This window comes from Garra rufa, chromosome 17 (genome assembly GCF_049309525.1).
Source record: "Garra rufa chromosome 17, GarRuf1.0, whole genome shotgun sequence".
NCBI lineage: Eukaryota > Metazoa > Chordata > Actinopteri > Cypriniformes > Cyprinidae > Garra > Garra rufa.
This window is the reverse complement of record NC_133377.1, coordinates 20,480,951-20,508,579: the sequence shown is the minus strand read 5'-3', so window position 1 is coordinate 20,508,579 and position 27,629 is coordinate 20,480,951. Positions and strand designations below refer to the sequence as shown.

Below are 27,629 nucleotides of genomic sequence, written 5' to 3'. Positions count from 1 at the left end.
TTAACATGTTGCTAGCATGTTTCTAGCATGATTAACACGTTACTAACATGTTTGCAGCATGATTAACATGTTGCTAGCATGTTGCTAGCATAATTAGCATGTTGCTACCATGTTGATAGCATGATTAACTTGTTATTAATGTGTAGCTAACATGATTAGACTGTTGCTAGCATGAAGTTACTAACATGTTGTTAACATGTTTCTAGCATAATTAGCATGTTGTCAGTGTGTTTCTAGCCTGATTAGCATGTTGACAACATGTTTTAGCATGATTAGCATGTTTCTAACATTATTAACATGTTACTAATGTGTTGTTAGGATGATTAACATTTTATAGCATGTTTCTAGCATGATTAACATTTTGAGAAGCATGTTTTAGCATGATTATCAAGTTGTTAACATGTTTCTTGCATTATTAACAAGTTATAAGCATGTTACTAGAATGTTGTTAGCATAATTAACATTTTGATAGGATGTTTCTAGCATGATTAGCACTTTGATAGTGTTTCTATGATTAACAAGTTATTAGCATGTCTCTAACATGATTACTATGTTTCTAGCATGTTTCTAACATTATTAGCATGTTACTAGCATGTTGTTAGAATGATTAACATTTTTATAGCATGTTTCTAACATGATTAACATTTATCTTGTTTCTAGCATGGTTATCAAGTTATTAGCATGTTACTCGCGTGTTTCTAACATGATTAGCATGTTAATAACGTGTCGCTAGCGTTACTAGCCTGTCTCTAGCATGATTAGCATGTTAACATGATTCTAGTTGCTAAGGACTGACTGACTGACTGTCTTTCTGTTGTAATGTGTGTACATCACAGAATGCACATTAAAATCTATACCCTTCAACAATTATTCCAATCAATTATGTGTCCTGGTTGGCTGTTGTGGACCTGTAGATTTGAGCTAAAGAGGGAATCTGGCAGCGATTGCTGCATCAGAGCACCAGATAATGTGCTGTAGCTGTTTCTTTGAACAATCATTAGCAGAGCCAAACAAAGACAGAAGACCCGATTACACATTCAACGGTGCCTCTGTAGAACCGAATGAGACTAGATGTGCAATATCTGAGGACATTCATGCATCGATGTGCTTTCTGACAGAAGGAATGTTTTTATCTCATCCGAGAGTGTTTGAGATGAGAATCAGACCACATTGAGAGCAGCATCTCTAATCAACTGGAAAGTGCTGGGCCTTGTTTCCTGAAATCAATGACCATTTCAATAGCCGTAGTGGTACTGATGTCAGAACTTTCAATTTCCCTTTTTTAAAAAAAGACCTTACACATCCATTTGCACTAATGGTTTGGCATTTGGAAAGAACAGAAGGTACTGCCTTTGATTTGTCAGGAAGACATCCATGTCCAAGACTTTGGTCATTAATAGATCTAGAACGACCGTATAAGGCCCCGATCACACCGAACGTGTCTTTTAGTTCTAAAAACGCGAGGCGCACAGCACTGCCTTTTTTTGGTGACTTTGAAAAAAAGAGCAGTGTGCTGCGGTTTTTTTATGTTGCTAGGCAACGACCAAAACAGCTGTCCTGTCAGTCAAATCAAAGGATTATAAAGCGAGCGCTCTAAAATCTTTGGTTTTTGCTGTTAATTAAACTGTCATATTAGCAGAAACCCTAAAAAATACAGCTCCGGGTTACCCACGACAGACACCAAAAGTTTCTCCTCCATTTCTTGCAGTCTCCGGACTTTTTAAGCAACGGTAAACTTGCGTCACCACAACAGAAGGCTCTCCTCATTCATTCGATTGGACAATGGACAAGTTGAAAAAAAAAAGCAACTCTGAGCGGAAAAAACGCCCGACGTCATTCGCGTTTTTTCCGCTGAGAGTTGCTTTTTTTTCAACTTCAGGCGCTCAGAGCGCTTCTGCAAAAACGCGAGGCGCAGCAGGCTGCGAAAACGCGAGGCGCTCGGGGCGCATTAGCAGCGCACAGAACGCTCACTGTCAACAGAAAACCTTTCAAAAAAGGCGCCTCTCACTGCAAAAACGCGTTCAGTGTGATCGGGGCCTTAAACTCTGACATGCAGTTCATAAATAATGCTTTGTTTGGCTCTTAGATCCAGATGTTGTAGCACAAAGAGCAAGACAATTTTTACGGCATTATTTACTGATCTGCCAGCCTTTATTAGTAATCTGCAGGGGATCCAAATGACCAGAAGTTACTCATTTCAGATACTGACTGTAGAACAAAGCATTCAATTAAGTGTAACAGCACTGCAATCACTGAGGCGTGCTATTTAGACTTTTTGTTCTTTGAAACTGGAACAATACCAGAAGATTTCAAACTGTTTAGAACTGTATACCAAGAAAGACTGGTTGAACTGACTGTGAAAAGTAAAATAAATAAATAAATAAAAAACACACACAATACACTGCAAAAAAATGCTTTTCTTACTTAGATTTTTGTCTTGTTTCAAGCCAAAATATCAAAAAATTCTTAAATCAAGAAGGATTTTCTAGACGAGTAAAAACTGTTTTCTTGTTTAAAAAAAAAATAAAAAATAAAAAATTCTGAGAATTTTTCTGAAGAACAGCAGGCAGCTGAAATGCTGAGGAAAAACAAAGGCCTCATGCACAAAACATAAAAACAGTCGTGAGTCATCCAGGAAACAACACGCAGTATTAAGATTCAAGGGTATGTAAACTTTTGAATGGAGTCTTTTTTTTTAAATGCAGTTATTATTTTGTAGTATATGGAGTATATATAAACATCTGCTATGTGAAATAGCTAAATAAACAATAACATGCAATTTTCAGGATCCCTCTTATTTGTGTTAAAATTATTATTGTTATTTTGCGTATTCTGCAAGGGGTATGTAAACTTATGAGCACAACTGTATTTTCTTTTACTTCAATAATCATATTTTGAGAATGATAAAAACATTATTCGAATTGCATTTATTGGTTAAACATGGTTAAAATATAACAAATTGGAAACAAGCGATATTCAGTTTTTTGTTTTTTGTTTTTCACTGCAAAACATGCTTATCTTACTTTATGTTTGTCTTGTTTCCAGCCAAAATATCTAACAATTCTTAAATCAAGAAGGATTTTTTTAGACGAGTAAAAATTATGTTCTTGTTTTCAGAAAAAAACAGGTCAAAATTAAGTGATTTTTTGCTTAGAACAACCAAAATAATCTGCCAATGGGGTAAGAAATAGAGAACAAAATTATTTTTCTTACCCCATTGGCAGATTATTTTGCTTGTTTCAAGCAAAAACACACTTCATTTTTACTTGTTGGTAAAATTGTGCAATCCAAATAGATACAATTGCATAAATCCTAAATTTAGACTTTAGTTCAGTTGTCTTTAATGTGGCTGCACTGCAAAAAATGCTTTTCTTACTAAGATGTTTTGTCTTCTTTCCAGCCAAAATATCTAAAAATTCTTAAATCAAGGAGTAAAAATTATTTTCTTTTTTTTTTTTTTAGAAAAACAAAAAGTCGAAATTAAGTGTGTTTTTTGCTTGAAACAAGTACAATAATCTGCCAATGGGGTAAGAAAAATAATCTTGTTTTTTGGTTGAAAATTTTTTCTTACCCTATTGGCAGAAAACTCACTCAATTTTGACTTTTTTTTCTCTGAAAACAAGAAAATCATTTTTACTTGTCTAGAAAATCCTTCTTGATTTAAGATTTTCTGATATTTTGGCTGGACACAAGATAAAACAATCTAAGGAAGAAAATCTTTTTTTTTTTTTTTTTGCAGTGTGGAGATACTGGTCAGGCCCTACTGCCTTTTAACAGTTCAGTTCATTTAAAAGGCTGAGCACATCCAGTTCTTTGACCTCAAGGGCACTGAAAGAACTTGTGGCAGAGGGTTGTCCTTAAGGGACACAATAGTCTTTTTGTTTTTCAGTTGCCTTGGGTGTTTCAATTGTCCAAAAAGTGCCATTGAGGTGAATGGGATTGCACATTACAGACCACCTTGGTCCAAAATCCCATATCACACTGGGTTTTCCCAAATGGTCTAGTGTCTGTGAAGTAGGGTGGGACACCGTAGTGTCCCCTTTTGCACAGTCTGTACAGAAAGCATTGGGCAACAGCTGTATTAGATATTAAATGAGTTCTGATTGGCTGTGATTGTCACTTCACTCGCCATTTGCTTTCAGTGAAGACAGGCAAAAACACTTGATGTTGGATGCTTCGTGCCTGGTTAGGACACAGTTTTTGTATTTTTCTGATTTCTGTAGTTCAACCTCACTTTCAATTACCATCTCTTCTCTTTCTCTCACTCTCTCTCCATCCATCTGTCCTGTTGTCATTGAAGATCACCCCAGGCTCTGCTGCTATACACAGCGTGACATTCTCATCAAAGACCGCCATTCTTTCATTCTTCCTAGACCAAATCACATAATCAATATTTCTGTCTCCACCTCAAAACATTTCTCTTGCTCTCGCTCAGCTCTTGAAGATAGCGATTCCTTGAACTCCAAAGCCACTGATTAGGAACATCATTTTGGGGTAGTAGAATGTCAAACTAAATATGCCCCATGCATTTCCACTATCACATTTCTCTTTAAATTGACATATTTATAGCTTTCTAAAGTCATTAAGGGTGCTTTTCACAGGGTGCATTTTTCCATTCATGAAAAGATATCTACAATCTATAAATGGATTGTTCGTAAAGCACAGCCACCACTTAAAAGTACACTTTAGAATACTTGTTATCTATCTATCTATCTATCTATCTATCTATCTATCTATCTATCTATCTATCTATCTATCTATCTATCTATCTATCTATCTATCTATCTATCTATCTATCTATCTATCTATCTATCTATCTATCCATCCATCCATCCATCCATCCATCCATCCATCCATCCATCCATCCATCCATCCATCCATATCAAACATTAAGCTTTTAAAATGACTTGAAACTTCAAACTATTTCAGACTGAAAACCGTCAAACCTAAAACTTTTCAAATGTGGAAACAGATTTTGACTTTTCAAATGTATTTTAAACTTTTCCAACTGTTTCAAACTTTCTTGTCCAGCTTTTTCAAGCCAACTTCAAAGTTTGTCTTGACAAACATTTTTATCTAGTCTGACATTTTTACACTGTGCACTTTTTAAGCGTACTAAGGGGAAACATTAATAAACATAATCAAGTGTGCTGTACATTTGCAAGTACTTCAAAAAGTGACTGTCATGCCACAAACTCTGCAAAGTTTAGAAATGGCACATATTTTAATATGGGAAGGAATATATTTTCTATTTGCGTATGGAGTCACTCCTGAACTCAAGCTTACATGGTGAGAAAAATAGCAATTCTCTGGATTCTTGTGGCTTTAAACATGGATGCTGGAATGAGCTGTCAGCATCCAAAAGATATTCGCAGCAACTGGTAGCTGTGTCTTACAGGTGTGGATACTAGAGCAGCGTGGGCGACGGGTACGATGTTGTGAATATTGTTGCGGACTAGTCACAGTCTTAAAACTTCATAGAGTGTCAACTCTTCAGGCCACCTACTGTATGGCATCAGCCTCTTCCATGACAAGAACATGTTTAGCAGAAACACTGAAGAGGCTTTTAGCAGAAACATATGGAGCCATACCGAAACTGAGGTGCTAGATTTTCGCAGCCGCTGTCTTTTTCCAGTGTAAAGTGAAGAGAGAATGGATGAAGCATGGATTCATGTGCCCCGTGGGCTCAGATTAATGACTCAAAAAGAATATCTGTATTCTATTGAGAAAGCGTGGAGAAGGCAAAGAAGAACTGGAGGTATTATTAATACAGAAGTGGAATATTTTGAATGAGAAATGTCTTTTGTGAAAGGCTGATATGAAAGAACTTTTGAAAGGTTTGACAGCACTTCACTTGCATTCGACGAGTCAAATTGTGGAATGTTATTATAAAACAGACTTTTTTAAGCAATAACCTTGCTTAAATGTATTTGAATATATGTTAAAATGTAATTTATTCCTGTGATCAAATCTGAATTGTTAGCATCATTACTCCAGTCTTCAGTGAAACAAGTTACTTCAGAAATCATCCTAATATGCTAATTTGCTGCTCAGAAAACATTTCAAATCATTACAAATTTTTGAAAATGATATATATAGAGAGAGAGAGGTCACTAAAAGTTCACTGTTAATGTCTGAATAAAATGACAAAAGTGACATTATATTTTGGAGAGAGAAAATCGTTTCCAAAGAACCCATTTCCAAGTGGTTTGTTACAAACTATAAAACATTAGACATATAGTAGTGTACAAAATGAAAACAAATGATATTTAATATATCATTTATATTTTCAAAGAATATTTTTTTTTTTTTAAAAATGCAGAAGCAGGAGATTTTTTTCAATCTAATGCAATGATTTAATCTTTTATTTGAAGTGTAATATAAATACTATTTAAAGCAAATGTAGGTTCTTTAAATGTGACCCTGGACCACAAAACCATAAAGGTCAATTTTTCAAAATTGAGATTTATACATCATCTGAAAGCTGACTAATTTAACTTTCCATTGATGTATGGTTTGTTAGGACAATATTTGGCCGTGATACGATCTGAGGGTGCAAAAATAAATAAATAAATAAATAAATAAATAAATAAATAAATAAATAAATAAATAAATAAATAAATAAAAATATTGGGAAAAAAATTCACCTTTAAAATTTTCCAAATGAAGTTTTTAGCAATGCATATTATTAATCAACAATTAAATGTTCATATATTTATGATAGGAAATTTAATAAATATCCTCATTGAATATGATTTTTACTTAATATCCTAATGATGTTTGGCATAAAAGAAAAAACAATCATTTTGACCCATACAATGTATTTTTGGCATTTACTACAAATATACCCGTGCAACTTAAGACTGGTTTTGTGGTCCAGGCTCACAAATATCGTCTAAGCTAATAAAGCTGTGCTTTTTGCTAATAACACTTTTGCTTCAAGTTAAAAATAAAAACTCCTTCTCTTTCCCATAACTCCACTCCATTGTCTTTCAAATCTAACCCAGCAGGCATATTGCTTGTCAAAGCCTCTATAACCTCAATGGGCTCTGACCTCATACTCCTGCTTGAAGCCGTAGCCCTCTCCTGTCTTCATCTGGTTGATGTGCTGGAGCAGGTCTGCCACTCTCACAGCCGGGTGGAGCTGCCCTGTGTGGTACGGAGAACTCTTCCTCCTGCAGAGCCTTCTGGGAGAACCACCCAGCAGGCTGCTGGACTCATTCACTGTGCTGCGCTGTTCATCTAAGGAGCGAGAGGAAGAAAAGAGAAAGAAAGGTAAACACAAACAGACCATGCCGTAAATGGAAGATGCTACAGCGCACTCAAAGGTAACTTGTAAATTGCGGCGGGAGTCGCTTCACTGAAGGTGTGAATCGTAACGGCTGGGGGAGTTTGTCTTTCTGATACTGTGAATCGCCGTGGCTGTGCGAGTGTGAATTGAAGTAAAACTGCAGGGGTAGAGATGTTAGAAAGGTGTTGTAAGAAGCAGACAAGCTGTGCTGGTCCAACTTGATGAAGATGGCCTGCATAGATTCATTTTTGAACCATCTGTCTTCTATTTAGGGGTGTTGCCAGATATTAGAGCACAAGCTCCAGAGAAACACTGCTGTGTCCCAGTAAAATAGTACAGATAAATCATTGTCTGGTTATGGAAATTAGCCCATACAGATCATTGTCCCTATATTTCAGGATAATACCATATTTTGAAGGACTTTTATTAGTCCACTTTAGACAGCCTACTAACTATGAGTAACTCTTTAACTACATGGCAACTAGCAGTTTTTAGAGTATCAGTAGACTGTCTGCTTAATATCTGCTAACAACCTGTTGAATAACACATATTCTGCAGACTATATATATATATATATATATATATATATATATATATATATATATATATATATATATATATATATAATATTTGTAGCAATAGCCAAAAATACATTGTATGGGTCAAAATTATTGATTTTTCTTTTATTATTATTATTATTTTTTTTTTTTTTTTTTTGTAAATTTCCTACTATAAATATATCAAAATGTAATTTTTGATTAGTAATATGCATTATTAAGAACTTAATTTTGACAACTCTAAAGGTGATTTTCTCAGTATTTTTTTTTTTTTTTGCACCCTCAGATTCCAGATATTAACATAGTTGTATCTCCGCCAAATATTGTCCTATCCTAACAAACCATACATTAATAGAAAGCTTATTTATTGAGCTTTCATATGATGTATGCATCTCAGTTTTGTAAAATTTAACCTTATGACTGGTTTTGTGGTCCAGGGTCACATATATAGAATAGAATAGAATAGAATAGAATAGAATAGAATAGAATAGAATAGAATAGAATAGTTTAAACTAATGGCACAAAGCAATGTTCATGATATAAGCACAGACATCTGGAGACAGGCAAAGAGCCAGGGCTCTCACTGTACTGGCACAAAACAACAATCATCTGTTCCAGGGGACGATAAGGACACTGACTCAAGACTCAGAGTCCAGAGGGAGGATCTTTAATATGTGGAGATAGATTATAGTGATGCACATGCAAACAATGACTAATGGAGATAAACAGTGGCTATAAAGAACTCTACATTGTTCGCTTGTTCACCTGTTTTCCAATACAATCATTGCATACTGTATTGGTGTGTGTGTGTGTGTGTGTGTGTGTGTGTGTGTGTGTGTGTGCGTGCGTGCGTGCGTGCGTGCGTGTGTGCGCGCGTGCATGGGTGCTGCTTAGCCACTGTACAATGTCATATTTGAAAATAATGTCGCGATTTTGAGTTGTAACAATCAGATTTTCACTATATGATTATTGTGGCTAAAAGAGTTATATCATAATGATATCAACATCACAACATGTACATACAGTATGTCACAAAATATACCCCTCACATTTCAGCAACTATTTTCGTATATCTTCTCAAGGGACAATACTATAGAAATTAAACTTGGATATATTTTAGAGAAGTCAATGTGCAGCTTGTTTAGCAGTATAGATTTATTGTTCCCTAAAAAAATACTTAGCATACAGCCATTTTTGTTAAAATAGCTGGCAGCAAAATTGAGTACACCCTAAGTGGACATGTCCACAGTGTCAATATTGTGTTAGCACCGTTGTTATCTGGCACTGCTTTAATCATCCTGGGCATGGAATTGACCAGAGCTGCGCAGGTTGCTGCTGGGATCCTCTTCCACTCCTCATGGAGCTGCTGGACGTTAGACCCATGGTGCTTCTCCACCTTACGCTTGAGGATGCCCCACAGGTGCTTAATAGGGTTAAGGTCTGGTCTGAAGCATCATGTTGTGCTTCAGAATGTACAGTACATAATGGACTCCATGTTTCCCTCAATGAACTGCAGCTCCCCAGTACCAGCAGCACTCATGCATCTGTTTTTTGAAGCCAGGTTCTGCACCTGACGCACAGAATGAGTGCTCAGCTTCATTGACCGACTCTTGCAAGGCCTGTTCTGAATGGAACCCATCTTGGAGAACCTCTGTATGACTCTGACCACTGTAGTGTAACTCGGTTTCAGGGTGTTACTGAACCTCTAATAGCCTTGGCCATCTTTGTGGAGAGCGACAATTGTAATTCTCAAATCCTCAGAGAGTTCTTTGCCATGAGATGCCATGTTGAACATCCAGTGGTCAGTATGAGAGAACTGTACTTAAAGCTCCCATTTTTAACTGCTCTAAGATACACAACTTTGTATTGTCCTGTCAAGCAGACACAAATATAAACATGATGAATAGGACATGTGGCTTTGCATGGTTAAACAACATACTGCTGTTATCACTTAGGGTGTACTCACTTTTGTTGCCAGCTATTTTGACAATAATGGCTGTATGCTGAGTAATGTTCAGAGGACAGTACATCTATACTGCTATACAAGCTGCACATTGACTACTCTAAAATATATCCATGTTTCATTTCTATAGTATTGTCCCTTGAGAAGATATACTAAAATGGTTGCTGAAATGTGGGAGGTGTACTCACTTTTGTGGCATACTGTATGTTTTGAAAATAATGATAAAAATAATAATACCATCAGTCAAATTCTTATTTAATATTGTTTGTTTTTTTGTTTTCTCTTTGTTGTTCAAAAATTCACACTCACAATGATTGTCAAAACAAGTGTAAGGAAGCAGAGAGAGTGTTTGTAACAATAACTGCACGAAAGCGTAAACAAAATAAATAAAAATACTGTTAATAGGCTCTTGCTGCAGACTGGGATGTCTGATGTATTTTTCACAGAATCAACCTGCAATGGTGAACAAACTGTTTATGAGTGTGAGTAAATGACACACATAACAGCCAGGTGGAACTTGGGGAGGTGGAGGGTTTCAGAGAAAATCTGACATAACGGTGCAAAACCATTTTACACTGATTGGACTTCGGGCTCTGATACTGGCCTGAGGTTTGTACTGTACAATGTCATATTAGTCTGGGTTATAAGGGGAGAAGATATTCTCCTCCACCCCTTAAACTCTGTCAGCTTAGATGGGGGCAGATGTACATTTCCAGGTTTCTCCAGAAATGTTTGATTAAGTTTAAGTCCAGGCTGTGGCTGGGCCACCCAAGGACATTCACAGAGATGTCTGTAACCCACTCTTGCTGTGTGCTTAGGGTCATTGTCATGTTGGAAGGTGAACCTACTGCCCCGCCTGAGGTTCTGAATGCTCTGGACTGGGTTTTGATTAAGGCTATCTCAATATTTCAGTGCATTGAGTTTTCTACTACTCTGACAAGGGGTTTGATATTTTTGTGGATCTTGCACCTTTCAAGTGTAAACTATGACTTACCCCTTCTCTGAAGCTTAAAGTTTCATAAGAAGCAACACTTTTTGCTGTGTGTGTTTGTGTACTCACTTCTAGCAGTGCAGTTATGCGAGTCCATGAAGGTGTGCGCTGTGCGGTCGTCCTGTTGCAGTGTACTGTGCTCTGTAGTACTGCAGTCCAGTGACCCCAGCTTACGCGTCTTCTCTTGGCGATACGTCATCACTGCCTTGTTTATGTTCACCTTCTTCCTCCTGCAGAGTATGAAAAACAAGAGATAAAGAGAGACTACACCGACTTCAAATTAGACAAAAATAGGGAATGCATAACAACGGGTGGAGAGGATTAATAAGACAAAAGGGTAAGAGTGTAAAGTGTAAATAAACTGTAGGTGGGTCTTAGCTAGACCAGTGCTATATGATGGTTGTAGCATGTTCTCATGCTTAGGGTGGTTGCTAACTGGTCAAAAGCCATCATCAACTATATTTCTGGATGTGACAGTGGTTGCTACTCCAAGTAAGTCTAAGAGATTAGTTTTTTATCCATTTGTTTGGAGGGAAAATGTAGAAAAGCAATAACACATCTCTCCTCAGGACACATAAGTTAATCGATCACACATGCATTACTTATAACAGCGCTATATATATATAAAAAAAAAAAAAAAAAAAACTGGAGATATTGACAGGGAAGAGACAAAGAAAGTAAGACAGGAATAGAGAGGAAGCTAAAAAAAGTAAATACATTTCAAGAGTTTGGCTAATCTTCAACAAATCAAAGCTAAACAACAGCGGCTGATGAGAAAAGAATGGAACCTGATGAGGGAATGACTTACGGGTAGTAAGGGTACGAATAGATGTCCCTTCTGGAGAACATGAAGAAAGAGAAAATCATCTTGGTTAGTCTGGTTTCTAGTACATTTACATGTATGCATTTGGCAAATGCCTTTATTCAAAACAACTAACAATGCATTCAAGCTTTACATATATTTAAATGCATGCATTCTCTGGGAATTGACCCAGTGATTTTTGCTTCTGCTAGAACCATGCTCTAGTGTTTAAAGCAGGCAAGTTAACTTGTTAATACTCACATATGCTGTCTTTAGCTTTATGCCAGTTTATAACGATTATGAAAGCACAGTTACCAACTGGTTGCACCGCTTGGCTTTACTACTGTGACGTTAACTCTCTCGAATCATTTACTGGTAATACATTGTAGTAGGTAGTCACAATTCATCTGAATTGGAATTGTTTAATATTTTTGAGTTTCATATTAGTTAATGATTTGACGTAATTGTGTTTTTGCAGAGCAGTGAATGTGGCTGCACCTTTAATCTTGCAGGTGCTTGATATTTAAAATTTTAATTGATGTCTTGAAGGTAAAAGATAAAAGAGTCTTACATTCTATGAAAACATACTGTAACTTTCAGAACACAAAACATCCAAACTTCTAAACTTTCTAATGTCACAAAGATGACTAATGATAAATTATTAAAATGGAGGTTTATGTTGAATATTGTGCTGATTCTGTCTTTGTGTGTCAGACTGAAATCCCTGATATCAACAGTTTGCATGGCATATTTTATCACTCACTGATTTGTAAAAGTGTCACAATATGATTAAACTTTACAAGGAAGTGTAAATAAATAAATCCCAAAATAAGTCACATGCCTAATGAGTCTTTTGTCTTTTATTTGGCAGCTAAATTGGTGTGTTGTCTTTGGACTCAAAAGCATTTCACTTACAAAGGAGTTGTTTTTATTTGTTAATGTCAGAAATACTTTTAAAATTAACATTATAATCTAATTATGACTGTTTTGGGGAAGAAAATAGTTCACTTAGATTATAATTGGAGCCCATTTGTTTGTTTGGTCGTTTGTATGTAGGTATGTAAATCATTATTAACTGAGGTGGTTAAAAACATCCAGTAGTTGTCAGTTAACTATTTTTGTGAGCTCATCTAAGGGAAGACTTCTTTAAGGCTCCTTTTTTATATGATATTGCAGATGTGTATTGTTCATTTTATATCTAGTGTACAGTTGTACAGTTTAATTTTTTTTTTTTTTTTTTGCATCTTCAAATATCTCTATCTCGTGTTTGTTTACGTTTCCTGTTTAGAAGATAGCCTTTAAATCGTCTTACAAACTTTGAGGCATAAATAGTCCTTTCTTTAGATGGGCTCACAAAAACAGTTAAGTAACAAATATTTAACTACTGAATGTTTTACAATTAATCGTTAATTACAGTAGGGAAATGTGTTAATAAAGCATTTATTAACACACTATTACTATATGTCTAAATAATATGTATAAATGTACTTCATTAATCATTTACTTATACTTTCTAAATGATCAAATGAACCACTGTCAATGCCTAAATAACTGACTTGTTAATAATGTAATACTTAACTTAGAAATTAAGAATTGATCATTAATTATTTATGAAAATACAATTATTAAACACATTATCAATATGCTCATAAATCAAGAACAAAGCATTTATAGCTGTATTTATAGACTGTTTACTGCTGTCTATAAATGTAGGGAAAATGCACTTCATTATAAATTATGAAGTGGCTATTTAGTAATGCTTAACTAATAGTTCATAGCATGCAGTTATTATAAAGTGTTACCAATTAATTAATTAATTTAGTTTTAATGTACTCATTTAGCCATGCTGCTGATGATTTACCAGCATTTAAGGAAAAAAAAAAACTCTTATTCACACATGAGCATTACCTGTATGTGTGAAAACACCAATTATCTTCTCTCAGAGAGTAAACCAACCAGTAGCTGTACTTCACATTCAACATGAGCCATTAAATTGAAGGCCAGGAAAACACATTTCCACACATTCAGCCAGTCATTACAGCAAAATAAACCCCAGCACACTTTGTAGGTTATTTGTATGAAACTGAAAAGTCCTTTATTTAGCAGTAATGACCGGCTGACAGTACATTATAGCATGTATTATGCAGCTGCAGAATGCAGTGATTGACCAATCATGCTGAAGTATTTTAGAGAGTTGTGTAATAACAGTGAATAATGGAGTTCTGATGTACTGACTGTACCTGTCCTCGCTCTACCCAAAGCGTAACAGAAGAATCTGCTAGAATTTGTCATGTCTGAGCAATATTTCAGCTGTGAGTTGGGAGCCAGCTCTAATTTAATCAGTGAAACCTTTGAAGCCGTGTTAAAGCGTTTCGTGCGCTGGGTTATTACTGTGTCTGGCCACTGTTGTAATGTGACGCTGTGAAGAACATCTCGAATTGGATTGGATTTTAATTGGATCTGAGTGCACACATGCTCACCCTTTCTTGACAATAACCACGATGGCTCCCAGCAGGAGGATGAGAACAACCAGCCCCCCGGCACAGGCCCCCAGGATCAGCCCCATGTCTTCAGCATGCTGGGACACCTCCAGAGCTCGCTTATGGTCCTTACAGGCCTCTGAGAGGGGAAAGGCAAACAGCAAATTAATGAAAGTACACTATAAAATCTAATCAGTTGTACTGACAAATGCTTAGTTAGTACAGAGTGTACTGTAGAGAGTACTTAATTTTTATTTGACTTGACTTAGTATAGCTACTTAGTATAGCTAGAATTACTGACTCCAAGAATGCATTGCAGTCTTTTTATTTTAAAGTCCAATTCTCTCTATTAACAAACCATTAATTATGACTTTTGCTTCAATAAACTCCTAATTTGCTGCTCACTAATAGTTGGTAAGGTAGTTGTTAAATTTAGGTATTGATAAAGATTAAGGATGTAGAATATGGTCAAGGAGAATATCTGCTTTATAAGTACTAATAAACAGCCAATATGCTAGTAATATGCATGCTAATAAGCAACTAGGTAACAGTGTGAATCGGGCCCTATACTAAAGTGTTACTCTTTCTTATTTCTTTCATTTTGCCAATTTTATTTGCTGTCTTGTTTTAGTTGCTGAATGTTGCAAGGTCTATTGCAAGAAACTGTCACAAGCATTGAATGATTATTAAAAGATGTTTATGACAAATGTTAGCAATACAATTGTAAAAGATCAATAATCAACATCAAACTGTGTCATCTAGGGGTCGCTATGGGGGGAATGTCATCTCCGTGACCCGTGTCTGAAGCTTGCATTAAAAACTACAACAATTATGGCCGGCGACAACCTATGACGTCACTTCCGGCGCGACTCGCAAAAGACATTAATGATTTAGTTAGAAGTTAGGTTCCTTACAGCCCTCTAAGAGGGGAATGGCAAACAGCGAATGAATGAAAATGCACTATAAAATCTAATCAGTTGTACTGACAAATGCTTAGTTAGTACAGAGTGTACTGTAAAGAGAACCTAATTGAGATTTGACTTGACTTAGTATAGCTACTTAGTATAGCTAGAATTACTAACTCCCAGAATGCATTGCGGCATTAATAAATTATGCAGTTTTCTTTTTCTTTTTAGGTCCAATTTTTGATATTAACAAACCATTAAAACTATGACTTTTGCTTCAATAAACTCCTAATTTGCTGCTTATTAATAGTAAGGCAGTTGTTAAATTTAGGTATTGATAAAGATTAGGATGTAGAATAGGGTCATGCAGAATATCTGCTTTATATGTACTAATAAACAGTCAATATGCTAGTAATATGCATGCTAATAAGCAACTAGTTAGCAGTGTGAATCGGGCCCTATACTAAAGTGTTACTCTTTCTTATTTCTTTCTTTTTGCCAATTGTATTTGCTGTCTTGTTTCAGTAGTAGCATGAAAAACAAATAAAAGCTAGTACAATATTTTTGTTGTAATTTATAATAATAATAATAATAATAATAATAATAATAATAATGTAATTGCTACTTTTGTTGTGTTTTGCATGCTGAATGTTGCATGGTCTATTGCAAGTTATTGTCACAAGCATTGAAGGGTTATTAAAATGTTTATGACAAATGTTAGCAATACAATTGTAAAAGATCAATAATTTACATGAAAAAGTTTTAGTTCACTTTTGAGGGAACATCAAACTGTGTCCTCTAGGGGTCGCTATGGGGGAACGTCAGCTTCGTGACCCGTGTCTGAAGCTTGCATGAAAAACTACAACAATGTTTGCCGGCGACAGCCTATGACGTCAATTCCGGCGCGAATCGCATGAGACGTTAATGATTTAGTTAGAAGTTAGGTTCCCCTTTAAAAGCAACCTATTTATTATATCCCCTCCCTTGAAACCAAATAACTGTGATTTTATGCTGCACTATCACTATAATTGTGGAGTCAAACAAAAACATTTTAGGAAAATCAACATCAATTTATCAAGTCAGCTTATGTGATGTTCTCTCAAATGTTCCAGTTGTATTGACAATTCATTCAAGATGACTTTGGGAAATGAGTGAATGCAACTAGAGAAAGATACTGCAGAAGTGGAGAAAATTAATTAAGAATTGCCCTGCCTCAAAAACTTTTTTTTTTCCTTGACAAAACGGAACTTAAACCAATTAATTCATCTTAAACAGGGTTTTCTGAGTAATCATTAAATGAGTAAGACATTAAGTCAAGTTAAATAAAAAGTGTCTGTTAGAATAGCTGTTGGATTTTACACTGTGCGACTATAAATAAGAACATAATGCATGTGTTTAGGCTGTGTGAAATATAAGATATTTATTTGTGTGTGTGTGTGGTGTGTGTTCATTGTGTTATGATTATTTTTAACTACACTTTACTGTATATTATTTCTTGCATGATACACTACCATTCAAAGGTTTAGGATCAAGTTTTATTTATTTATTTATTTATTTTTTTTTTTTAATTATTATTATTTTTATTTAGCAAGGATGCATTAAATTGACAGTAATTAACGATTTCTGAAGGATCATGTGATACCGAATACTGAAGTAATGATGCTAAAAAATCAGCTTTGATCACAGGAATAAATTACATTTTAACATATAATTAAAATAGAAAACAGTAATTTTAAATTGCAAAATTATGTATTTATGTATTCATTCATTTATTCAAATCAAATGAATGCAGCCTTGGTGCATATAAGAGACTTCTTTCAAAAACATAAAATTATCTTACAGACTATACAACTATTTGAAAATCTGGAATCTGAGGGTGCAAAAAAATCTAAATATTGAGAAAATCGCCTTTAAAGTTGTCCAAATTAAGTTCTTAGCAATGCATATTACTAATCAAAAATTGAGTTTTGATATATTTACAGTAGGATATTTGCATACATATCTTAATAGAACATGATCTTTACTTAACATCCAAATGTTTTTTGGCATAAAATAAAAATATATATATATATAATTTTGACCCTTACAATGTGCTACTTACGACTGGTTTTGTGGTCCAGGGTCACATATATATCATTTCAAGCAATTTCTAAGCAAATACATTTTAATTCAGGCATATATTTAAATATTATCAAAATGCCGAAAATATTGAGATATAATTTGCCCAGTCGAAGCCCTAATACTCCAGCACAGCATATTATCTCAAGCAGCAGATGAGCATTAGAAGATTAGAACAGAGGCCAGGTAATGCTGGCAATGACGGCTGTATGTTAATCTGCTAAAGGTATCGCAGTGGTTGGAGGGAGATGAAGAAACAGTTTATCAGCATCAAGCAGGACATGAACGAGCCACAGGGGGAGAAGCTCAACCCAGGGTGCCCTTGGAGTGAGGGCAGACCGGGTCTTTGGCAAATTGGGGTCAGGTCAGCGAAGCACGGGTGGCCGTTTCTGGTTAAATTATCAAAGGTCCATCTCCCAAAGCTGAGCATACTGGATGGAAGTTTGAAAACCAACTTTTTACAGACAATTTTGTCTCCTTTCCCAAATAGTATTATGCCACATGGGCTTCCTGTTCCTTGAAAATAGCACAGATTTAGCCCAAAACATCATTTCGGCTCTAAAATGATATGGGTACAGGCTGGAACGTGCAGTCCAGACAATCTAGTGTCTTAAATTCAACACATTTTAGAAAGTTTGCCCACTCTGAGGAGTTGCACTTCTCGTTCCAAACAGGTTTGGCAACAGCAACAGTTATTTTTTTTATTCTATTCAGTTCGGGATGAAACTGCCTGCACATACAGAACTAGATCTGGGAACATTTCAGCGAGCTCTGCGTTCAACCGCTTGAGAGTCCACTGATGACAGCTGCGCCTACTGGTCGCAAACTTAAGCGAGAACGTCACGAACTGAAACTGGCAGCCATTTTGAACATGCTCCTCCGGTTTTGTGGGTCTCTGCGTCTCCATTTTCTCTCTCTGTAAATGCAGTCAATTTCCAAACAGCTCCAGAGAACAGCATGAAATCTCTCTCTCGATTAATTTAAGCCCCTGCGGTGCTTCCAAAAGCAGAAATTGCCATTTGAAAAATCACAGGGATGGAAGTGCATCATTATGCCATCTGCTGTAGGGACATTAATTACAATATCATTGATGAAATAAATACCTAAATAATAGAATATGACGGATAAAACAAGGAGGATAAAGGGACATTCTGCTGGTGGGCTGCGGCAAGATAGTACAGTATGTTCAGTAGTAGCAGCACACAATATTTCTGCAGCATGTACTTCAATTCTGTAATAGCTTTATGAAGATGAACTTGCAAGCTAATTATGAAAATAATGAAGTAATTACTACTTTCATGAAATAGCCACTCACTCAACCACTAACAGCCTCGAACAAAAGCTTGAATCTTATTTTTACTCAGTAGCATTTTGACATTTTCTACATTTAGCTGTTTTTTTTCATTTCCTCGCATAAGAGCAAGAGGTCAGACACTTTCAAAGCCTTCCTACAAAACATTTCTGCATCATATGCACACTTGCAAAACCTACTCAAAATGAGGTTTCAGTAACACTTTTCATGAAGCCTGCATTTATAATGTAGAATATGTTGTATCACCTCATAAATAATTGTCACAACAGTAATAATACTTACCTATTTGCTGTAAAAATGTTTAAATCAGATGAAATGTTATCATACACTCTTAAAAATAAAGGTGCTTTAAAAGGTTTTTCACAGCAATGCCATAGAAGAACCATTTTTGTGTTCCACAAAGAACCATTCAGTCAAAGGTTCTTTAAAGAACCATCATTTTCTTACCTTTTTATAATCTGAAGAACCTTCCTTCGCGAAATAGAAAAGTTCTTCAGTTGTTCTTTATGGAACCATTCAGACATAAAAGGTTTGTCTATGGCATTGTGAAGCACAGTGTATGACTGTTTAAAAGAAGACTTTTGTTACTTCACTTAAAGCAGACAAAAACCACTTATAAATCTTATGACCACGTTATAAAGCTTTTTGGATGTTTAAAAGGCTTTGTTTTTGTCACTTTAAAGACCACTCATAAGACAGTAATTATACTGTTTAGATCTTGTGCAAGAGGGAACAATGTCAAGATGAAACCAAAAGATAAAAAAACTATTTGATATGTAATGCATTATAACTAAAGTGGATAAAATTATGTTCATTCTGTTATCATCGTCACATATATAATGGTACTGAGGTTTCTCCATCAGTTCAAAACAAGTCGATCTATAATAAAAGGTGCTCCACATGGCTCCAGAGGGGTCAGTAAAAGCCTCCTTTAGCGATTTGATGTGTTTTTGTAAGAAAAATATCCATACTAAAAATGTAAGAATCACTTTAATCTATCTTGCGCTAACAGTTGCACACAGGACTTGCTGCTTTGGAAAGGGCCGTGGCAGGACTGAAATGGCATCTAAGCAAAATTGCAACACAGTGGGACTGCCAACCAATCACAACACATTTAATTTTTCGGAAGGCGGACCTTCATCAAACCCGGAACTAATCGAGCCATTTGTGCCAGGCTCGGGAGAAAGCTATTGTAATAATGTAAATTATGTGAAAAATAATGCGTTTTTCAAACCACCAAGCATGAGAGAATGTTCTAGAGCACCCCCAAAACAAAATAATGACTTTGTAAAAGAGAATAATAGGACCCCTTTAAGCTTAGTAATGTCAACTGTTTTTTTTTTATTTTTTATCTCGAATATTTTGGTGGGACTTAAAATAGGTTATACTTGTCTAGGTGGTTGTGAATGGAAAAGTTTGGGAACCCCTGTATTAAACAGACTAAATGGCCTTATGGTTGGTCAGATCGCCTGTCAATCAAATTCCCAGGAAAGAGTGAATTATTTTTTCCCTCCATTTTTTTTGGATGTCAATTGAAGAAAGGCTTCAGTGTGTTGAATAAACTCCTTTTGGGAGGAAACATCTTATAACTGAACGAATTGACAGCCTGTTTGCAAATCTTTAATGTATTTGACATTAAGACCATTATTGAGGAATAAATACTATTGATAGCTGCTGATATAGACTGTTAATTCATTTTACGCAAGCAGAGAATGCACATGTTAGAGTTCAGGTGCAGATTTTTGGTCCAGACGCGAGGCGACAACACCGTCGGCTTGAGTTCTTTGAAGTCGTCTTGGTGTGTCTCGGCCTTTAAATATTTATTTTGTAGTGAACTATATTTGGAGTTATTTACAACACAGGGAAGAAAAAAAAAAAAAAATTATTTGGGGGTACTTTTGTGACAGGTAGGATTCAGTTTATGACAGTATTTCTTCATTCCTATGATGTAGGCCTACACAAAGAGTGAATGCATCTGAAAGCGTAAACATCGGACTTGTCTTGCTGCACTATAATCCAATAAATTCACAGGCAGTGTTTGCGTTTCAATCTACCTCCTGAAACTGATTTCAAACAGACTTCTGAGGCAGCATGACTGTCTAATGGTGAACAGGATTGGACACCTCTGCTTCAAAATGTGTGAGTAGGCAGATCACTAGTTTTTGGAATAAAGCCTGTGTTCTTCAATCTGTTTCCTCCTCCTTCCTTTTAGCTTTATCTATTTTTTTTGTTTGTCGGTCGGTTTCTATGTTGGATCACTATGCAAACTTGAATGAGATGTGATTTTGTAATATTTGAATTATAATAGTAAGTGGATTGTGCCCAACCATCCCCACTTGCGTTTTGAGAAAGTGCCATATTAAGGTAACAAATACGCATTCATCTCTTGCCAGAGTGTGAGTGAGTCCGCAACAGGGACATTTGGTTAGCGTTGATGTATTTGCGCTGTCAATGAGACATGCCCTCAAGCGTGTAAACAGTGCAGATAAAGAATGAATTACCTTTACGAGCGATCCGAATGCAGTTGATCCTCGTCTCCTGAGGATAAAACAGAGAATGGATACAAGTTATCAGGGCTCTATCTGAGGGTGAGAACATAGCGTGTGTGATTTATGTGAATATCTGACTAGAGATCCCACTAGCAGACAGAATTAAATAGAAATGCCTTTGATGACATTCACTAGCAAATAAATGAGAACATCAGTTGGACATGAAGGCTCGGTCCAAACACTAGTGAGTTGCTATGCTATCTACAGTCTACATATGTCGCCCCCTAAGCCTGCATCCAAAATAAATAAAACATAAGTGACATATTTGGAATGCTTTAACTAATCAGCAAAGTACAAGCAGCTTTTCTCACAAGAAACACTGCCAGACCTTTTTGTATCTTATTTACCCCTAAAAGATAATTCCTAAAGGGTACATACGGTATTTCACTACTCTACTAACTCAGCTGTAACATTAAATATGTTTTATGGGTACATTTACACCATGATGTACCACAAAATGGAAAAGTTAATTATTTGCATTTTCAGGGATCTGAGAAAATGGCTAAAATACTGTAGAATGCATGCTAGGTCAGTAACTTGTGCATGTCTATGTAACAAATTAACATTTGTATAGTTTAAACAGAGATGATAACAGCAAACCTGTTTTCACACTGCAAAAAAATGATTTTCTTACTTAGATTTTTTGTCTTGTTTCCAGCCAAAATATCTAAAATTTCTTAAATCAGGGAGGATTTTCTAGACAAGTAAAAATTATTCTCTTGCTTTCAGTAAAAACAAGTCAAAATTAAGTGATTTTTGCTTAGAATAAGCAAAATAATCTGCCAATGGGGTAAGTAAAATAATCTTATTTCAAGCAGAAAACAAGATTATTTTTCTTACCCAATTGGCAGATTATTTTGCTTGTTTTAAACAAAAACTCACTTAATTTTGACTTGTTTTGCTAGGTCAGTAACTTGTGCATGTCTATGTAACAAATTAACATTGTTATAGTTTACACAGAGATGATAACAGCAAACCTGATTTCAAAAAATAGCACAGGCCCCAAAGTTAGCATTGTTGTGTAAATGACTGGCCAAAACACATTAAAAAAAATAATTTATGTTTTTTTTTTTTTTTTTTTTTTATTGTATATGCAAAAAAAAAAATCATTTATTTTCATTCTGCAAGCATTATGAGTTACAAGTTACAAGTGGTAAGTTTTTAATATTTAAAAAACAGTAGACAAACATTCAGCTTAAACATTTCACAAAAAAAAAAAAAAATGAAAAAAAAAAAAGAAAACAAAACAACATTAACAATGTATAATGGTGCTTTTTGTAATCTGTATTTTACCAATGTTCTTACTACCTTTCTGGCCCTTGAACGTAGTATTTGCATTGCTGCCTATGCAGGGTAAGAAAGCTCTCAGATTTCATCAAAAATATCTTAATTTGTGTCCTGAAGATGAACAAAAGTCTTATGGTTTTGGAACAACATTAGGGTGAGTAATTAATGACAGAATTTTCATTTTTGTTGAGCTATCCCTTGGATACTATGGAGAAAAGCTGTTATAGCCCTAAAGTACAACATTTGCAACTATGATTTTACAGGAACACTCCACTGTTTTTGGAAATAGGCGCATTCTCCAACTCCCCCCGAGTTAATAAGTTGAGTTTTACCGTTTTGAAATCCATTCAGCCGTTCTCCTGTTCTGGCGATATCACTTTTAGCTTAGCTTAGCATAGATCAAAAATAACCAATGAGTTTAGGTATTTGTCCTATTTAAAACTTGACTCTTCTGCAGTTATATCGTGTACTAAGACCGGCGGAAATGTAAAGATGCAATTTTCTAGGCCGATAAGATTAGGAACTACACTCCCATTCCGGTGTAATAGTCAAGTATAATATGGACGCAGCAGGTGCAGTAATATCACGTAGCGCCTGAAATTAGTTCCCAGCTAGGTAACTTCCAACGAGGAACGCTCCCTGTGCATGCAGTTGGTCACGTTGTGCTGCGATGTGCTGCGTGATATTACTGCGCCTGCTTCGGCCATGTTACGGCAGCAAACTTCCTTGACTATTACGCCGGAATGGGAGTATTGTTCCTAATCTTATCTGCCTAGAAAATCGCAGCTTTAAATTTTCCGCCTTACTTAGTAAGTAATATAACTACAGAAGAGTCAAGTTTTAAATAGGACAAATATCGAAACTCGTTGGTCATTTTTGAACGCAATGCTATTGGTCTATAGGATTCAATGATCTATGCCAGTGATTCTCAACTCCAGTCCTCGAGGCCCACTGCTCTGCACATTTTGTATGTCTCCTTCATTTAACACACCTGATTCAGATAATCAGCTCGTTAGGAGAAATATCCATGAACTTAACTGAGTGTGTCAGATTCAGAAACATACAAAATGTGCAGAGCAGTGGGCCCCGAGGACTGGAGTTGAGAATCACTGATCTATGCTAAGCTTTGCTAAAAGTGATATCGCCAGAACAGGAGAGCGGCTGAATGGATTTCAAAACGGTAAAACTCAACTTATTAACTCGGGGGGAGTTGGAGAATGCACCTATTTCCAAAAAAAGTGGAGTGTTCCTTAATACTTTCACACACACACACACACACACACACACACACACACACACACACACACACACACACACACACACACACACACATGTTGGGTTTACATGTTTTATGGGGACATTCCATAGGCGTAATGGTTTTTATACTGTACAAACCGTACTTTCTATCGCCCTACACCTACCCTACACCTAAACCTAGCCCTCACAGGAGATTGTGCACACTTTTACTTACTCAAAAAAACTCATTGTGCATGATTTATAAGCCTGTTTCCTCATGGGGACCTGAGAAATGTCCCCACAAGGTCAAAATCTACTGGTATTCCTATCCTTGTGCGGACATTTGGTCCCCACAACGTGATGAATACCAGGTACACACACACACACACACACACACACACACACACACACACACACACACACACACAGGGTGAGCTACAAAGACATATTATCAAATTAAGATTTACAGGTGCAAATTGTGCCTTTATGTGGCAATTATGCAAATTCATCTACCTAGATTGGAGTCAAGACCTTTCTCACCCAAAATGCCGGTAAATTGCCTTTTAAATTGAAAACCAGCAACGAGTTGCTTTCTCCTCTCTTTCACCGGGGCAGATGTGACATATTTACCACCGTATTTTAACATGTCATTAAAACATGTGTTCGGCAGTCCTCTGTCGAGGTAGTGGGGCACTGAGGGGCAGCGCTGAAATTAATCGCTGTCAGATGATATATGATATGATATGCAGGTCACGCTCAGCGCTGCTTTACAAGTGGCTGTTAAGGACGGTAATGCCCAGCAATTTCCCACCATTCAATATGGTCAATATTCAGAGAGAAAATGTGTCTGTCTGTCACACCCACAAATGTGATTGACTTTTATGTGTCCGTGGGAATGTGAATGGGAGGGAACAGCCTCTGCATTCATAATTCACTGAAGAAAATGTCAGTGGTGTGCAAAAGTTGCTGTGTGATTTAAGGTCCTCTCAAGTCAGCGCAAACAATACAGGATGAGATACATAGTGAAGTTTAAAACTTATTAGTGGGATTAACTAATTGTAGCAACCGTAATAGTGAAGCTTGTCTAGCCTAATAAATTCAGTTTTATTCTAAAATGTGTTTGTCTATTCTAAAACCCAACGCATACGCCTATTGAACTGCATTAAGCCACTTTACTCAGAGTAATTACTGTTTAAAATCAGTGCAAGTCTAATAAAGCGAACCTGCACCTAATTATCACAAATAATTGTCAAAATAATAAGCAACAGCACAGGCGAGCATTCAGCGTCGCTAATGTTAAAAAGATTTATTTAGACTGATTAAGATGGAAATGCGTGTGGGTCAGACAAACAATAACCTGAATGAATCTTGTGCTAGAATAAACTCACTTTGAGTGGTGAGTGTCAGACAGCGTTGAGTGGTTGATGCTACTGTCTATGGCCTATTATGTATTCATTACTTCCGATTAGAGGAAGGATTTTCAACACAATCCCATTATTGGATACAATGGTACCTTTGTTTTGTTTGTAACTATGAGACAGCCAGCCAACATGAGTCAAACAAACTGTGTTTGTCTTGTTCTCAAAATCCTTTTTTACTTCAGGGACACTACAGAGTAATTTTCATGACAAGGAGACAGAATACAACTCCACAGGCCTCATTAAAATGACAATTGATGATCAAATGCTTCTCTCTATTATGCTTGCAGTGGAACGTTCATGTACCGCAGTCTGGATCTCTGCATATCACCTCAATACATCAAACAACTAAATAAGCGGCATCCTAATAGAAGTAAATAGGATGTTATGTTGTGTTCAAATGAATCATGTCCTCAAATAGCTTTTCAAGGTTGTTACAGTAGCAGATTATATCTACAGCGCTAGTTATTTATTCTCATTAATTCTATAAGCATACATAATTTATCACTGTATATAATTTCCTTGTCTGCCATCTTCCAATTCTCCGCTCAACATCAAAGATAACTGATAATGAAGAACTGGTTTTGGTGTGTTAAGCAAAGAGTTTAGGTCTTGCCCTAATTAAACACATCTGAACCAGCTAATCAAGGTCTTCAGGGCCACTAGATTTTTTCAAACAGGTGTATTAGAGGTAAACTGACCCTCCAGAAGCAGGATTGGACATCCCTGTCCTAGACATATCAGATGTTCCTAAGCATTTGTCAGGTGCATCTTTTTTTATTTCAGCACATTTTTGTTGCTTCTAAATAGATTTGAGACTGGAGGTCTTCAACTTTGTCCCTTCAGACACACTTTTCAGCTAAGTCCAGCTCCAATGCAAACCAAACACACCTGAACCAACAAATAAAGGTCTTCAGGCCAACTGGAATCTTCCAGACAGGTGTGTTGATGGTAAACTTTGCAGGAAAGTGCTCTTCCAGGAGCAGGATTGGACATCCTTTGTCCTAGATTTCTCAGATGTTTTTAATAAAGGCCTCCAGGACCACTGGAAACTTTCAGGCAGGTGTGTTGGAGATAAACATTGCAGGGATCTGTCCCTCCAGTATCAGGGTTTGACTTCCCTGTCCTCAAATGCTCCTAAGCATTTGTTGGGTGCATATTTTTGATTTCAGCACATTTTTTGTTTCTTCTAAATAGATTTAAGACAAGAGGTCTTCAACTTTGCTCCTTTAGACCCACTTTTCAGCCAAGTTCAGGTCCAACACAAATCAAACACACCTGAGCCAAAAAAAAATAAAGGTCTTCAGGCCCACTGGAATCTTCCAGACAGGTGTGTTGATGGTAAACTTTGCATGATAAGTGCTCTTCCAGGAGTAGAATTTGACATCCTCAAAATAGATTTGAGACCGGAGGTCTTCAACTTTGCCCCTTTAGACCCACTTTTCAGCTAAGTTCAGCTCTAACGCAAATCAAACACATCTGAGCCAACTAATAAAGGCCTTCAGGCCCACTGGAACCTTCCAGACAGGTGTGTTGATGGTAAACTTTGCATGATAAGTGCTCTTCCAGGAGTAGAATTGGACATCCTTTGTCCTAGATTTCTCAGATGTTTCTAATAAAGGCCTCCAGGACCACTGGAAACTTTCAGGCAGGTGTGTTGGAGATAAACATTGCAGGGATCTGTCCCTCCAGTATTAGGATTGGACTTTCCTTTCCTAGACATCTCAGATGTTCCTAAGCATTTGCCAGGTGCACCTTTTTCATTTCAGCACATTTTGTTGCTTTTGAATCTGTACATGAATGTGTATATGCTAGGCTAGATGGCTTCAACTTTTTTCCTGGAGACCCACTGACCTGAAGAGTGTAGCTCCAATCCCTAAATAAACAAACCTGAACCAGCTAATCAAGGTGATCAATTGATGGATGGATCTAAAACTGTAAACTAATTTCTCTTTCTAATTGCTCACACTTGGCAGTTCCACTAAAGTGATGTTAAATAAAAAGGGGGTGTCTTAAAATTGTAAAGCAAGTGGTCACATGAGATTCACTTCTTATCCCCAGATGGAAACAGTAATGCATGTTTTGATTGACGACTTCTGAGTGGTTCGATGAAACACATCTTAATACCAGGTGGAAACAGGGCTTCAATCTTGCTCGCTTGGTTTCCAGGATATTCTATATAATTTGTGGGCATTAAGGAGCTGCTTTCTATATGCAGGAGACTTCCAAAAATCCTGAGGGAGTTGGGATGTCTGAGATGGGTTCTTGTGCTGATGTCTCAAGTGAGAAAATGAAATGGAAAATGATCTGATGAGAATACCAGGAATTAACCATTAGTCTAGTCTCAAACAGCGAGATGAATTCAAGAGGATATTATATGTTGCCTTGCCAAGAGTTCAAGAGCTGAATAGACCTTAATAAGACCAGTTCTGAAAGCACACTAAAGAAGAAGATGACCTATATAACCTTTAAAGCTCTTTCAAAATGAACCGATTAACCTTCAGCACCTCTACATCTTTCTACCCATAGAATCAGATACAACTTATGTGATTCAGATCAAATGGATCTTATTAAATAGTCAAAATATTGTCAAAGGTTCACTCTTTGCACTCCTTAACAAGATGATGAATGTTCAGTCATTGATAGAAACCACAGGGTAATTGTAATGAATGCATGGAAGTTGGCATATTCTTGATGTGGCAAAGCAAACAAAACAACTG

General features: G+C 36.3%; 1 protein-coding gene across 1 annotated transcript in view; it reads right to left on the bottom strand.

Annotated features, from left to right (window-relative positions):
* ptprua (protein tyrosine phosphatase receptor type Ua) overlaps window positions 1-27,629 on the bottom strand; it is a 404,456-nt gene that overhangs the window by 73,583 nt on the left and 303,244 nt on the right. Inside the window, exons 14-18 of the mRNA XM_073821437.1 lie at window positions 20,921-20,957; window positions 14,085-14,223; window positions 11,611-11,640; window positions 10,872-11,032; window positions 7,055-7,242 (exon numbers count right to left, since the gene is read on the bottom strand). Of these exons, the coding sequence (XP_073677538.1) occupies window positions 7,055-7,242; window positions 10,872-11,032; window positions 11,611-11,640; window positions 14,085-14,223; window positions 20,921-20,957 (555 nt within the window). The remainder of the gene's footprint in view (window positions 1-7,054; window positions 7,243-10,871; window positions 11,033-11,610; window positions 11,641-14,084; window positions 14,224-20,920; window positions 20,958-27,629) is intronic.